At 39.9% G+C, this 17,048-nt stretch overlaps 1 protein-coding gene across 5 annotated transcripts in view; it reads right to left on the reverse strand.

Annotated features, from left to right (window-relative positions):
• The window catches only part of klc1a (kinesin light chain 1a), a 54,909-nt gene extending 38,615 nt beyond the window's left edge, over window positions 1-16,294 (reverse strand). The window contains exons 1-4 of one of the 5 annotated variants that reach the window (XM_038728078.1): window positions 15,785-16,291; window positions 8,527-8,794; window positions 6,370-6,600; window positions 5,390-5,468 (exon numbers count right to left, since the gene is read on the reverse strand). In XM_038728078.1, coding sequence (XP_038584006.1) covers window positions 5,390-5,468; window positions 6,370-6,600; window positions 8,527-8,793 — 577 coding nt within the window. In that variant the 5' untranslated portion in view covers window position 8,794; window positions 15,785-16,291. Of the gene's footprint in view, window positions 1-5,389; window positions 5,469-6,369; window positions 6,601-8,526; window positions 8,795-15,784 lie in introns of all 5 variants that reach the window. The other 4 variants (XM_038728076.1, XM_038728079.1, XM_038728080.1 and 1 more) reach the window with 4 other exon arrangements.
• Between the last annotated feature and the right edge of the window lie 754 nt (window positions 16,295-17,048).

The following is a 17,048-nucleotide window of genomic DNA, read 5'->3' on the forward strand; positions in this document are numbered from 1 at the left end:
ATGTGTTATGTTTTGTTTTTTTCTGGCTTTAGATACCGATAGTGGAGACATGACAGGAACAACAGAGAGAGATGAACAAAGAACAGAGGTCCCCAGAAGGAATCAAACCTGGGACGTTGTGTTTCACGATCAGCCTATTAACCCCAACTCAGACAATTTTACACATCAAGGTCTGTTTACCAGTATTAGGAAATAATTATGAGGCCAAAAAGCCCCCTAATTGTATTATGAGAAGAGAAGTATGCCCTATTTTTGGATCTCTACTACAGACTACAAGTTAAGATTTCTCAGTCTCTGCTTATCACCATTGTCATTAAGGATCAACACTAAATCCCTGGATCCCTTTAATTAATATGTTCAACTGAAACAACAGCTAAAGTGTCTGATTCATTAGGACCTTAAAAAGGTGTGTCTCAATTCGGATACTTCTGTTTGTACACTAGCACACTTTTCTTTATAATGGCGAACTGTAACAGCGCAGATCATTATCGCCAACAGTTGACTGTGATTGTCTCCCGCCAAAATATCTGCCTGCTTGTTGGATCACTTAACTTCAATTAAATTTTATTAAAAATGAACTGTATGTACTTTCACAATCGCAACTGCTGTTATGGAGATTGAAAATGGGGTTATTGGTTCCTCCCCTTCCGCAACGTAGCCAGCGGACTTGTAGTGCGCTGCATTTTTCCATACTTGTCAGTATGAACTCAAAATAGCAAATGTAACTACGTAAGGGTGTGAATTGAAAGCTCCCATACAGCAACTCACTGTGGACAACACAGCTGGCTAAACAACTGAAATGTAAACATTTGTGCAATTGGGGACAATTTAAAGAAAGGCAGAGCTGTCATCACCATTTTCGTCCACCCTCCACTATTATCTTCTTCCTGCTGACAGCAATTTACCAAAACCCCAAAAGATTTTCAAGCAGTCTGAATAAGCATGAGGAGAAAAGACATCTAATCTACTACACACACACACACACACAGCTATGTTTCACACTGAGAGGATTAATGCCTGTGGAAGCTGCATTCGATGATGCGTTCCTTCTCCATGCACCGTGGCACATGGTGTAGGCGTGAGTAGGAGAGTGTGGGTGTGTAACAATGAGAGCCTGAGACATATTTATGTGTAAATGGGTGCAGGTGTATAATTATTGCATTACAAAAAGATTTTCTTTTTTAATTATGTTTATCCCAAACTAGGGTTGGGTCGGTTTTTGCCAGTCCGGTCGAGGGTACGTGCTTAAACCGGTTTGATCTTCAGCAAAGTGACTGAACCGACATGTCATTTTTTAACGTTCTAGCCACTTAAAAAAAGACAAGGAGCAGTCTTATACACTCTGGAGCAGCTGAGTCACATGAGACACCTAGACGTAGAGGTCCTGTATTAGGCTCAATATCAAACTGGTTTGAAAATGTTGTAATTTGCCAAACGCTATCTCAAACCTCACTTCCCATTACCGACTGTTTCAAAGTGCTGTAAACCATTTCCAATTTTCCCAATTTCATTCTTGAAAATACCTAATAACTAATATTTATAAAATGTATAATTACTTGTTAATTACACATTTTTTAATTATACATGCCCATTTTTGCAAAATTATCCTATCTTTTGGTGAAAAACCTTTAACTAATCACATTTCTGGTCGTCTACGTTCTCCGTTTGCAGCTCCAGGACTTGATAATTAACTAGGAATAACTAGGAATTGATAAAAACGCTTTACGCTGACGTTACCATCTTAATAATTCAGAAGAGAAATGTCACATAAATTAATTTTCATTATGCGGCATTGACCTCTGAAGTGAGATTTATGCTGCAGAAAGTCAATCTTATGCTCCCCCTGTTCCCAGACCAATTGCTCTCTCACAGCTATATTCTATTAAAGTATGTCTCTCCTGTCTCCTAGTCATAATTCATACTCTGCCATGGTGCTCAACACAGCAAAGGCTTGACCAACACTGCAAGGGAAAATATGTCTAATGAAGCCAGTTTTCCATCTAAAAACATGAAAAAAAATGTAGTCCTAATTTGACACTGTATCCCAAAAACAACCTGGTCTGCTTCCTCTGCTCTACAACCTGCAGTGCAGTCATAACACAGAGAAGTCTGGATCAAGACCTATTTTACACCCACGAAACACTGTAAGAGAGGAATTTCAACTAACCCACAAAGTACAGTGGAAAAGCTGGTTTCTTTAACAGCAGAAACATATAGAGAACAAAAACAGTTTAAAACCTAATTTCGTCGGTGAGTGCACACCAGAACGAGGAAGAGCATCAGATTTAAAATGTGCTGCAGGGCAAATATATAGATGACATTGTTTCATGATACTTCTGCCTCTTGAATAAAGGGTACAGCTGGTGATATTCTAGATTTTTGTTATTTTCAAAGCCAATAATTATATAGTTTATCTCTCAGCACTTTTTAACTTCCCCTGCCTGACATTAGCTCTCAGCTTCAAGTCCACTGGTTCCTACTGAAGCCATCAATCTTTAAAAACAACATGAAAATGTCAAAATGTCATTAAACAGCTGGTCACTGTAGTTTTTCCCCCACAAATAGGAGGAAATAGCTTGTTTAGCTAAATTGTTGGGGACTATTTTCAGCAGATGTCTTTTTCAGCATTCAGTTATATAAAAAGACATTAAGGAGTCAGTTGTTTATATTTCCGGTTATTACATTTTGTTTTAATCCTGGTTTTTACAAGCCGAAATTAGCAACACAGTTAATATCACATTTAACATGAAATATAGATACACCTTGCTAACGAAGCTAGCAAGATCCGATCTCTTGTCCAAATATGGTCACTTCTGGTGCCAAACCACCAAGATGGCGACGGCCAAAATGCCGAACTCGAGGCTTCAAAACGTTAGTCCACAAACCAATGGATCATATCACAGTGGCTACGTCCACTTTTTTTATACTGTCTATGAGTTTGACACACAAGCACACACAGTACCATGTGTGTTTTTATACGCATCTAAACAGTTCTGTGAAACTGCTAGTTTCGTGGCACAGTTTACCTTCCAGGACATCACATAGTCCATTAAACTATCATTTGCTGCCGATCTGCTGCTGCAACCCAGTGTCACATTTTGCCTCACCTAGGAGTGGCAGTGTCACATTTTCTCAGTCCATATGTTAGTTAGCAATAATAAATATGAAACATCCAGTTAGACTTTCTAAATAAAGCCTGCTGAGAAACATTTTAGGTGACGCTCACAGTTTGGTTAGGCTTAGGCACCAAAACCACTTGGTTAGGTTTAGGAAAAGATTGTGGTTTAGGGTTAAAATAACTTACTTAAAAACAATCAATGTTGACTATTGGTTTCACACAAAAACAAACTGCAGTCTCCATGTGACTGTGTTTGACCCATTACTTTGATCCTTAATAGCATTTAAAAGGAAAAAAATTTGGGGATCCAGACTAATTGTTATATTCAGGTTTTAATTAATAAACCATTGACAAATATATATATATTAGTTCTTTATTTGTGCATATAATAAAATAAAAGACAATATGCAATAACGTAAAATGTTTTGAATTAAAATATTTCTGCTTCTAATTTTGCTCTGTCTACTTGGGGCGGCTGTAGCTCAGGAGATTGAGCGGGTTGCCCGTTAATCGGAAGGTCGGCAGTTCAATCCCCAGCTCCTCCAGGATGTTGAAGTGTCCTTGGGCAAGATACTGAACCCTGAATTGCCTCTGGTGGCTGTTCCACCAGTGAATGAATGTGAGTGAATGGTGAATGCAGATGTAGTGTAAAAAGCGCTTTGAGTGGTCGAAAACACTAGAAAAGCGCTATATATATTTGTATTCAACTTATCTCAATAAAATGTACAAAAACTAATGTATGTGTGACAATAAAAGGGCTTTTATTATTTTGGCCGATAAAAAGTATGCTTGGCCAGTGGACTGTTTCAGTCCCAGTGAGTCAAAAGGTTAATTTCAGACACAGGATAAAGGTGCAAAGACTGAATTAAATATTAAGTTTAAACATTTATTACTTTCATTAAATGTGTGCACTGCTGCAAGATAAATTTCCATTTGACTGACCTCCCGTTGGTAGGTTAATTTAAACATTTTAACAAAGAGGGCTGGAGCGCACGGAGCTGCAGTCTGGCTCAGACAGTGATCTGCGGAGTGTGAACCAGTCTGCTGCCCATTTTGTCAGCAGTTTAAACTGGCTGATAAACTGGTGCCAAGAGCCAAATGGAAATCACCTTGGTGCAAAATAGGGTTTCAAAAACAGAATGCCAAGTTTGGGAACCAACTGTCTGACGTTTTTTTTTTTTCCTTTTGTGGACACCAGAAGCATTTCAAAACAGCCAAATTAGTGTTGTAGTTCAAATTAACTGTGCTTATAGTCCCTGTCAAATGAGGTGTTTGTAACTGGTTTCACAAAGACAAAACAGGTTCAAGCCATTAGCCATTTTTCCCATGGTATTATGGCACCAAATGTTTTGATTTTAAGCATTTAATTCATATTTCAAAGACTGAAAAGATCAATTCATAATAACTACTACTGTGTTCTTGCCAAACATTATTTCACTTGGCCACTGCCACACAAAAAGGACACATTGTAGAAATCCTGGAACTATATAACACCAATCTGGTTGGGAGGTTTTCTCCCCAGTTGGCCTCCCTCCAGGCTAAACTAGGTCCTGACTAATGGGCCTTTACAGCCAACACAGCTTTACTGTCTGGGCTACTGAGCTACTGAAAGACAACCCCCATCAAACACTGAGGGAAGGGGTGGACATGAAGAGTGGGAGCAAAGAAAAAATGGTGTGTGCATGTGTGAGAGAGTGGCAGAGCAAGGCAGGGAAGTGTAAGTAGAGAGAGATGAAGAAACAAAGATTTATAAGGCTTAGGAAAAGTGCAGAAAAGCGATGCATGGCAGGAGAAAATCTACCACCATATATTGTTTGATATATTCCGACTCTGGGGACATCCACTGACTAGATTTAGGTTTATTGGCGTTGTTGGTGCAAAAGATTTAAGTTTTGTTCCAAGAGGATGAATCAATTTTACAGCAGGGACATTTTAAAAATGACTGCCACCATCAAGAAAAAAAATAATATCTAATTTCGAACACAAACCTGCACATCATAAGTCACAGCCTTCAACTGCTAAGTGTTAATGTTGTGGAACTTCAACTATTCTATAACACACTTCAGGTAACCATCTTTCAGAATATGCAATACTGCTATTGCTTTAAACATTTAGGACTTAATCTGGGTCACAGACCTGCTTCACTTCTGTGGCCACGTGACAAGTGCAGCCCTACAATCACATCTATGTTCAGGAACTACATTAAACATATTTGGGTCCAGGACTGAAAATGCCTGCGTAGAGGGAAGAGGAGGAATGTGGAACACTTACTGCCTGGGGCTTGGTCGTCCTGGTCATCCGGGAAGAGATCGTCCAGAGTCTCTTTACTGGAGTCAGAGTCCTTCTCCTCCTGAGAGGATAGTGAGGGAGTGGAGGAGACGGGAGAGAAGGCGGACAGAAATAGAAGACAATGAATGAACTGACCCAATCTTCTTTAAATTCGTAGGAGAGCATTACACACTACTTATTTATCTACTGACATAGTTGTTCTGTAGGCCGGGACGCGTCAAGCACATTTCAAAGAGTTAAAATACTCGAGATTGTTTATATTGATAACTTTAAAATTGACTCCGAGTTCAAGGAAGTGAATTAAAAGACAAAATGGAAGGAATCAGTGGGGAGAGAAGGTACACCGAGAAATAAAACTTAAGGAATGAAAACTACATCAAGAAACAATGCTAACTATTCTGGAGAGAAGTAAGGCTTAATTTGCCCTTTCTAGTTTGAATGTGATGCATTCTTGTCATGAATCTTAGGGGATTTCTATCTGTTCTCACCGATTAGTCACCATATATTATATAGTCGACGTCATGTGAACGGCCTGGAGTCCCTTCATCTGTCCTCTGGCCTGGGCATGCGTCGATCAGACTTTTTCCCCTCTAACACCATGACTCAGGGTTCACAGATACAGATTACTGATACAATTCAAGTACTTTCTATTCCCCCCAATTTAAAAATCTGTAGGTATCCCTAAATTAACTTTGACATGAGGTCAAGGATTGCGGTGGTAAAAAAGTCCATGGCCTCTCTAACTAACTTAATGTAATGAATAGAAAAAAACACTTTCTGGCTGATACCCGATCTGCTTCATAAGGTCAGTATCCCTGCCAATACAGATCCATAGTGTCAGATCGGTGTATCCCTACCCTGTCACTGGAGTTTCTTTGTTTTGTAATTCTAATTCAGTCATAAGATGTCTGGTCAAACATGTGGGCAGGATAACACACTCTGAAGAAGACCTGAGGACTCACAGATGGGGACAAGTCCTCGTCGTACTTCTTCAGCTGGTTCATGAACTCCAGGTGTTTCTTCTCCTCCTCCAGCTGGGCCACACTCTGCTCGCTCTTCTGCAGTTTCTGCTGCGTCCCGGCCAGCTCGTCCCTCAGCCACTGGTTCTCCTGGCAGAGCCGGCGTACCTGAGCCCGCAGCTTCTGCTTCTCCGACTCCACCGAACTCAGGTGGCTCGACAGCGCCATCATCACCTGGACAAAAAGGAGCAGGTTTTTCTTAACACACAAAGAGTTGCTTCGTAATTTAATAATACAAATAAAACCACATTGCTTGGATCGTGGAGTTATCAAGAAGACAATAAATTCAGGTATCGCCAAAAAAACCAAAACACATTGGGGTAATAATATTTATATTAGTTCCTAGTCCTTTACAGATGACCCTGGGCTGAGCATTAGGCTGACTGGGGCTGTATAAAACATTTATACCAAAACCTTTTTATTCCTGTGATATTCAAGAGTATCTCAAAAAAAAGGATCACAATACCAAAATATATAAATAAAGAACTAAAACTAAACTGCCAGGTGTACACTCCCCACCAGAGCCAAAAATGTGTACATTACCGTGAGGCCCTTAGGGTAAAAGCATACACCAAAGAGTATACGGTCTAAGGTGAGAGGCTGGGAGGGGTGTAATTAGACCAAGAGTTTGAAGTGTAAAGACATTAGAGGTGCCAGGAGGAAAATGATGCAGAAAAATGTGAATCACACTGTACTTCAGCACAACTGCAAGCTACCCAAAAAGCTGAAGGTGGATATTAAAGTCTGCATGGTGCAGTGTATTGTATATTTAATAGACAAAGCCTGCTGGGAGATGGAGAGGAGATGCTGCGACAGTGAGTCATCAGTGACTCACTGGCCGATGTTTGCCAACTGGGAAATGACACAACTGATTGTTAGCTTAAACTTTCTCTGAAAATTATGTATTTTCTAAAATGTTTTATTTCTGAGCTTAGAAGATAAATAAAAGGGTGACACAGGGGTGTTTAAACTTATATATCTGCACTGGAATTTATGTGTATACTTTGTTTTCTTGGTCTGTTATTATTTGCATCACTACAGCAAGACAGATTGCTGTCAGCTAAAGGTCACTTCACACCGGCAGCATTTTTTAAGTGTTTCTGGAATATTCTTGAAGTCTGTCAGTCTGAATTCTCATGAATCAAAATGTTCTTTCTGCTGTAAAACTTTGATTAATAGCCCGGGCTTTTATTTGCTAAAATCACTGAATTGACCCTGCTTATATCTGGGACCGTCCATATGGGACAGGCCTTTAATTCCTTTTGCACAAAGCTAAAATAGGCTACTAAGAAAAAGTTTATTTCAAACAGTATGAATATTACTTTATTAATAATATCAATACGCTCCAACAGATGGCTTATGCACTTTAATTTTGGCGAAAACAAGCATACCCAACAACAGGTGCAGGGTGCAGAGAAAAGAGAGCAGAGAGCAATGGACTTCATGTGACAGTATTAAAAACTTGGATGAATTTTTATAAAGAAGCTGTTTTGATTCTTTTGATCAGTGGACCCTTACAGACTAAAGGAATATAAATAATAAAGGAATGGACACATACGGATGTAACGACCAGTTCAAAGGTAGGGAGTCTGCACTTTTTTTTTTTTTTTCTTGTTTACCATGCCGATAAATCTGAATGAGTTAGGCTTTGGGGCTAATTGTTTCTGTAAATGAACTAAACTAATGAACTGTGGAGAATCTAACCGATCTAACGATATGTAGCATGTCCATACTCTCAAAAGTAGAAATATTTATACTTGTATTCATGATCTAAGCAGCTTAGAACTAGCTAAAGCGGGCAACCCAGCGGGCTTTAACAGGTTTTAACATTACACATAACGTTACCCCACAGCAGGCCAGTTAACGGAGTAGGCGGCTATTGACTTGGTTATTAATGGAAGTTTTACGGTATGTAACGCCTCCTATGGAGCCTACCTGAACTTTTTCTACATTGAATGTCCAATTTTAATCTGAGCCTTGTGGCTGACAGGACAGCTGGTTCAGAGGATAGTGACACCGTAACAAGTTGAAGAACAAGCCTGCTGTTTCAGTTGATAGTGATCCAAGACTGGCAGACTCTGGGAAGCTGCAGAGACATACCTGTGCCTCGCTCAGCCCGAGCTCCAGCATCTCCAGGGACTTGCGGATCATGTGGGACTTCTCCTCCACCAGGACTCCCTCCTCATCCTGCTTCAGGCAGCGCAGCGTTCCCAGCAGGCCGTCCAGGATGGAGTGGTGCTCCTGCTTCAGGGCATCCAGCCCCTGGATCACCTGCTTGGTCCGGGAGATGATCTCATCCTGGGACAGCTTCTCCCCAGGGTCCTCCTCCTCCTTCACGCACACCATGGTGGACATGTCCTCACGCATCCTGCAGATTTAACAACAGAGGAAGGAAAGCTGATGTCAGAATGATATATTTTGCATGTAATAGGAAACTCTGCTCTGAACTGCTTGAAAACAGCTTGTTTGTAGTCCAGCCTTTTCCCTTTTATCCCTGTGACGTCACATCAAAATGTTCCCTCTGAAACTCTTGCTCCAGTCCATGTTGCTAAGCTGTTAAGGGGAAAATTTACAGCTAAACCAAAGCCGTGTTTACTGGCTTCTCACGAAACGCCCTACTCTGCTTCTGATTGGCTAGTAGTCCTTAACTAGGAACTGCGCATGTGCAACTCTCAACAAAGATCTTGCAGAGGCAAGATGTATCACTCCATAGCTAAAATGAAGCCTTCAACCCACAGGGTGAAAAGTGGAGCTGCAGCAATGTGCAGTATGAAAATATGATGTTGTTTTTTTTTAATGAAACCATGTAAACCTGTTCTGGTAGACCTCTAAATAAGATTTTGACCCTGAAAATGAGCATAATATGACCTCTTTAACTAATGCTGTATTATGCAGTATGTCCCAGGAGAGGAGACAAATCAAAACAGTGTATATGTTAGCGCTTGCTGCAGTAAAACTTAAAAGGTCGTAGACAGGACCATTGGGAAAAGGGGAAGTCACAGACTGAGCTTCAACAGAAACTTGTACCATATTGATGAATGTGGAGAAACCATTAATGAGCAAGCACGTAACCTTCAGATGTTTCATTCAAAGTTGTTTCCTCCTGACCTTTTCTGGTCACATGGCCTCTACACAGCCTTTTAAAGCCCTGCCAGTGATTCATCTCTCTTTACGATCAATACTCAGACAAAAAGGTTAGACCCATGTGTTTGTGACTGGACATCTCTCGGTTCAGGGGTATCGCTCAGGTTGAGAGAATTAATAAGAAAGGTTCATGCTTCCCTCTCCAAATAAAGTCAAGGTGCCTTTGAGAGAGGAGCTGACTGACCCACCTGCTCTGCTTGAAACGCTCAGTACAGCGTGTGAGCAGCAGCACATTGAGGAACACGGGTTAAAATGTAATGCGGCATTTGTAAAAAAAAAATGCTGTTTGAAGTGCTTGAAGTGAAAAAACGGGAGGAGTCATCACTTAAGATGCTTTTAGGAAAGAAAAAATGGGGGACTTTGGTGTAGCTGTGATGAAAAGTTTAACCCAAAACCACAGACACTAAACCTGCAGCCTGCTGACAGTTCAAATCCTGATCTGAGGCTTGTGGGCTGTGTGTGGTTTACTGAAAACGACAGATATGAGGTGAGGATTGTCAAAAAATAAAACTCTGACACAGTGAAAAACTTAACCAGAGAAAGAGTGGCTGCCTCCAGTCTTCACGTTTGTTTATGGTTTGTTATATAACATATAACATAAAGTGTAACTCTTATAAATTTAAGTCATCATTTTTATTAGCTTCACCTGTATCTAGCCAGTTTTAATCCAACCAAAACAAACTGCGAAAATATAACACAATCTTAGAAAAAAAAGTTAGACTTTTAGTTATAATTCAAATACAATTTTATAAATATCAATCCTCCATTGCAGTAAAGGAATAGCAGCCTTAAATGTTCATATTCGTAATTACAATAATAATCTGCTTCTTAGAGCTGCCATAATGCAGTCATAGCACATAATCAGATCCTGAATCAGCCTTGGTGATTAAGGAGGAAGACTACAAGGTGTAGCAGGTAAAACCGATGCTATTATTATGAACATATTAGCTAAACGATGCAGGTTCATATCTGTTCCCCTGACACTGACCCCCAAATCCTCCCCTGACTTTCTTTGTTTTGTATTCATTACACACACACAAACTTAAGAGGATTATGGCTCAGCGCTTCGGCAGCAGTTGTAGCGAGCTGCCTATTAAATCTCGGCAAGCATGATGAACTGAAACTGCAAACGCTCTCTAAGCTGAACAGTTACAGCAATTTACTGCCCAGCTCTGTGAAAAAAACAGAAATTAAACAACTTTAAAATTAGCCTTATCCTTAACAATCTAACATGTTGAAGCAGCGTGCCCACCTCAGAATAAAAAGCTGCTGTGGTACCAGGTGAAGCAGCAGACTTGTCCTGAACTGCCTCAGATTTCACATTTCAGTTCAAGTGTGGAAGAAAGAAAGAAGAAAAATAAATAAATAAATAAAAAACACAACTACAGCTGAAGATCGCCGTGAGCAGACGGAGGAAGAGTTATAACCCTGATCGCTCCATGTGACTCAGCAACCAGCCTGCAGCCTATCAGCTGACAGCAGGGCAGGAAACGGACGCTGTGTGGAGGAGGAGATTGAAAACAGCAGCTCCAGGTGAGCAGAGCTGTGCAGCAGCATGAGGGAATATTCTGTGAAATCAACTTGAAAAAAATGTATAACATGAACCTCACGCCTGAAAAATGTCCTAATATTGTTGGCAAACTGCCAAAAGGCTGATTATTATTATAATTACATGCAAAATGATTAGTATTCATCCTGTTGTTGGTGTTTTACTTGTTTCCCATGTTCTTAAATGACACTTTTATAATGCAATTACTTTCTTAGAAACACCTACAAATAAAAGAATTAGGATTTAATTATAGCTGAGCCTGCTGATTGTTTTCTCGATTAACCGATTAATTGTTTGGTCTGTAAAATGTCAGAATTCAGTGAAAAATGCTTTCTTGTTTAGTCAAAATATTCCACCAAATCCTCACAATTAAGAAGCTGGAACAAGTTGACATTATGTTAATTAGGAAAATGCACATCATGTCAGACGCCAGTGTTTCCTTTGCATCCATTCAGCTCCCAATACCTCGCTGTTGTCAATGACCTTAAACACATATCCTTCAAGATGTAATGGTCAAAATAAAAGTTGTTCTTATGTCTCATCTTGTTTCTTATCCTTAACCCTTTGTTATTATTATACTCATTATACTAGTCTGTCCACATCTGCAGGGTTTATGTCAGAGCTGAGAAATTGTTTTATTGTTTCCCTTTCTAGCTGTAACTTCTCTGTCATTCTCTTTCATTATTAAATCTTTCAAAGACAACAGTTTTTGTAACTCAATTATTTGCCCTCAACAGTAATATAATATTTCCATGACCTAAAGCACCCCAAACTGCAAAGAACAAGACAACAACTATCACTGCAGGCTGCGTAATACAGAAGTGAAAGTGACAACGAAAGCCTTTCTTCCTGTTCTGATCCAACAATATTTTATTTCTAGCATCAGATGGGTCTCAGAGCACAAAGCATCATGGGGAAAGCCAGAAAAAACTATTTCTGATGTTAACTTTTGAAATGCAAATAGCTGCCTCGCAGCTGAGCGTCCGGGGATGCTGCAGCTCCTCATGTCTGCAGGTTCAGGCCGTGATATAAGGCAATGGGGAGGCTGAAGACAAATGTGGATGAGGTGGGGGTAGAATATGGATGAGAGGGGGTGGGTTGTGTTTGGGACCAATGAAGAAGAGGAATAGTAAGTGCTTGCTCTGGGCTTCATGCATGAGGATGGCGCTGGTAGCAAGAAGAGCAGCACTATGAGAACAATCTTAGTCAGCGATGTGTGGGCTGATAGTAATGATTCACATCCACATTCAAAAAGAGAGAGAGTCTGAAAGACTTAAAGTTCACTTTACAGGATTCCTTTTTAATTATCCATTATTTAAAGGAAGTTAGAGTTGTTCTATCTGTAACCTGTGAATCAAAACATTTTGAATTTGCAGAAAACTGAAAAGCTATGAGAGCTGCCGCTGAGCACAAATAACACAGCAGAAAAAAAGCTGTCTGACATTTTATCACTTTTTAAAGTTGCTTAATTACACATCCAACAGCTATGGAGCAACATTAGCATTCATTTAAAGTTGTGCCTTTGGCCATGTGACAAATTAAAGTCAGGTTTTAGCTCGATTTTGGCATTTTCACACTAAAACGTTCCACTTTCTTCACCAGTCAGTCTCCAACTTTGCCTGTCTCTACTATTTGGTGCTGGGCAGCCTAGGCTGTGGTGTAAAATGGGTTTGTCAGAGCTTTTTTTCAGGAAACATCTGCCTGTTGAGAGTGGTGACACAAAACAGTGTCACAGTTGGAGTCTGGAAACCAAAAACAAAAAAAGAAGCTAAAAGATGCTATAAAACTGTAAAGTTGGAGGGAACTGCAGAGTGGGCTGATAATTAGTCAAGTTATCCATTATTAATATAAAAACATTGATGTTAGCTGCTTTAAAATGATCAAGCTTGTTTACGTATAGGGCTGCAACTAACGATTATTTTCATTATAGATCAGTCTGTCAATCATTTTTACGATGAATCAATTAGTTGTTTGGTCCATAATATATCAGAAAATGGTGAAAAATGTTTATTCCCAAAGGCCAAAGTGATGTCCTCAAATGTCCTGTTTTGTCCTCAACCCGATGATGTTAAGTTTACGGTCATAGAGGACAAAAGAAGCCAAAAAACATTTACATTTGAGAATCAAAATAGTTGCAGATTAATTGCAGCTCTGTTTATTTATATCTTGTACCGTTACTGTTGCACTTTGTGATCATGCTAAACATCAGTCTTACTCAACTATCCAACAGTTACTTGTGACAACATTAGCTGAAGAGGCCACAAAAAGGGTTAACAAATCAGGCTGTCACAGACATGACACGGCTGAAACACAGGAAATAACCAGTTAGATTGGGATCGATACTAAAACAGATTTAGTTGTCTGTGTCCGGTGGACATCAGGAACTACAGGCAACAGATCAATAATGCTGAGGAGGTGGAACAAAACTGCCTAATTCTGTGTAAGTTTATCGGCCTTAAGCTGTTGTGTATATTTGTCATTTCCTTAAATGAGTTTCAGGCTCACTTCTGAAAGCCCTCACATGACAAGACCAATAAAAAAAAAATTATTTCCATGAGCAAGCCTCGGGCGAGAGATTAAATTTATCATTCAAACATCTGAAGTGGTGGCTCTGATCTACGAAGACAGTAGTGGCGTCGCTCGCTCCTCGCTGCAGCACCCCTGAAGGCACCGAGAGAATTTACTGGATTTATTTTGACTTTGATATATAACGCGCTTCAGGACTTTACACTGATTAAGTTTCAGGTTTTAAGACGGTGCTACCAAAACTAGGATGAAGAATAACGCTGAGATGGTAGACCGAATTAGTTCCTCCTGATTTCCTCATTAGGCCCATTTATGTCTCTGCTTCTCTACCAGACATTTCTCATAGCTGATAATTTCACACTATTCAGCTTACATCAGAGCCATCATGAAAGAACTAGTTGTCTGAGTGATATATGACGGCGCCATCGTACCACAAGATAAACATAAATTCAGAAAATCTGTTTAAAATATGCAAATTTTGACAATCTGAAACAAGGGTAGTGGTTTACATTTGATCCTGCTCCGATGCAAAAACCTTAGCAATAACTTATATCTTCAATATTATATATTATAACATAAGTTGAAGGACATCCCTCCATTGACATCTTCCTGTGCCTTACTTGGGATGTCTAATGTGTGTGTAGGTACAGTGAACCGGCACTAAATGTAAAATGCATATCTCTACATCATTTTTGTCTTCTGGAAGTTCATGATCCAAAAGTTATTAGTTATTATTTTATTGACAACCTAAACTCAGTTGCCGTTTATTAAGTGCACTGCGCTAAAGCTAACTCTCTTTGTTAAAAAGATCAACTTTTGTTGAACCTGTTTACAAAGGTGTGGTTATATTGAGAGGTGTTTCTAATGTTTAGTCTGCCCTCTGTAATATAAGTAGAGTGGAGTAACTATTAGAAACACCTCTTTGTATAAAACACTGCCATTTAAAAGCACTGGTACTGCAACAAACTGGATTGTGCTTATATTTTAATTAACCAATTACTCTTTGGGTCTATAAAATATCAGATGAAAGTAAAAAAATTCCATTCACACTTTGCTAAAACCCACGATTACGTCTTCAAATATTCAATTTCAATTAAATGTAATTCATTATCACCTCTTTGAAAGTACAAGTATAGAACAGTACAATAAAAGTGTACTGCACCTCCTCTCTGTCAGGTTTTAGCAGGGATAATGTTTTAGTGATGTGCAGGTTTGCATGTTTTCCCTGCAGAAAAGCACCGCATGCTTCTCAAGCCGACCTGCAGCACTACAACAAATTCTGCTGCGACAACACATGATTCTCATTTCCCAGGAGCAGCAAGCACTCTATAAAAAAAGGTCAACACACAAAAGCTCTGGGATCTCTGAGCCAACAACAAGCAGTCCCTGGAGAGCAGAGGGGTGTTAGCCTGGGGGAGGAGCCCTGCAGGTTGTCATGTGCACTCCTTCAGGGCAAGGCAGACAAAACTCTCCAAAAATACTTGGGTGTATTCCTGAGATTTCTGTCATACCGTGTTGGCTCAAGATATCAAGCGTGCCTGAAGCTCAAATATTCATAGACCCCTCCCAGTCTGTCCTGTTTTCAGATCCCAGCTGTGAGTCCCCCCACACTGAGATCCACTGTCCCTCTGAAGCGGTCTCCTCAACACAGACAGCCTTCACAGCCCTCAGCCCTGCTCTGAATATCAATGAAAGGACATCCAGCACAGCTAACCATCACATGACATATTCCAACATCAAGGCTTTAAGGGTGCCGCTGCGGCCAACAAGTGCATCTTCCTACTGGTGTCTTTCTTACGCTCCTGCTGCTTCGTCCTAGCTATGGATTAACCTGAAGAACCAGTTAGCCAATACTGTTCGTGTCACACAGACTAACTAACCACGGTGTCAGCTAACTCTGAGCTAGCACCTCTCTCCTCTCAGTGACAGTTAATGTGCAGCTTATGGCGACCCATTCCTGCAATTAACATAAACATCAAGGAGGCATCTCATTAAAAACACGGGCGCCCAAACATTATACAACGTTAATAATTCAAATGAGTGTCGGTTTGACAAAAATGACACAGATTAAATTTTCCTGAAAGAGATCAGTTAATTAGTTGTTGATGAATTCCAAGAAATACACGGAGCCATTCTTACCGTTCTCTTGGACATCCGTTGCCAATGTAGCTTGACTGTAACGCTCGTTTTCTTCACGGCTTTCCCTTTTAAATCACAGCTTTTTTTTAAACGGAGGGATTTTTTTCTTTGATGGACAGCGTTTGCCGATAAATGTAAAAATATTTAATCATAAAACACTATTTTCCAAACTGTCCCCGGTATGTTTCGCCGACTGACGCTGGACTTCAACTGCATCAACCGCCGTTTACTGATGACCAGCTAGCTACATAGCTAGCCACCGAAGCTAACTGTCACAACACTGACTTTAGTCGGAGCCACACGAGAAGAGCCTGTTCCCCTTCGGTGCCATGGCAGGAACAGGTCCGCGAAACTAGCTTGATCGCGGCTTCATGGGGATGAATGCAAAGTTGACTAGTAGCCGATGAAGATGACAGCTCCCTGGATGACTGACTGGCTGAGCGCTGCGTGAAAATGGCGTTACCCGGGGCCCCCCCTGCTCTTCCCCGGTAATGATGTCATCCCTGCCCGGATTAAAGGGGAAGCTGCGGGCACAAGTCGAGCCTCCAGATTTATTCTTATTCTCACCGATGGAGGAAGTTTTCAAGTACTTATACCACATTTAAATACGCTCTGTTACAAGTAAATGTCATTCATTGAAAAGTATGGAGGTATAATCAGAAAAATGTACTTAAAGAATTAAAAGCAGTGGTGGACTTTAAGTACAAGTATTCAAATCCTTTACTTAAGTAAAAGTGCGACTACTTCACTGTCAAAAATACTATGTGACAAGTAAAAGTACTGCATTGAAAATGAAAGTATAATCAGAAAAATGTACTTTTCAATTCAAAGCAGTGTTTGATTTAAGTTTAGTTCAGTTCATTTATTATTATGCCAAGTGGAAACTTGACTTGCAGTCAGGGAACACAATAAAACATACAAGGATCAGATTAACAACACAAGTACAAAAAAACAAACAACAACAAAATGTGACCAGTACATACAGTACACTAAAAACATTTAACTTTCTCTAAAATGTGAGGTTACCCGAGACGATTTAGCAGAGTTACAGCACAGGGAACAAACAAGTTTTCACTCCTATTAAACTTGAATCATGGCACCTTACTGTAAAAAAAAAAAAAGTGGGCTACTGGATTGAAAATGTGACTTAAGTAAAAGTATGGAAGTTTAATCAATGTACTTAAAGTATTAAAAGTAAAAGTACTAAATGCAGAATGAAAAATGTCCCCTGTGACTGTTATACTATTATATCATTATATTATTA

Source organism: Micropterus salmoides, unplaced genomic scaffold (genome assembly GCF_014851395.1).
Source record: "Micropterus salmoides isolate LMB-PRFRI ecotype aquatic unplaced genomic scaffold, ASM1485139v1 Ms_hic_scaffold_19, whole genome shotgun sequence".
NCBI classification, from domain to species: Eukaryota; Metazoa; Chordata; class Actinopteri; order Centrarchiformes; family Centrarchidae; genus Micropterus; species Micropterus salmoides.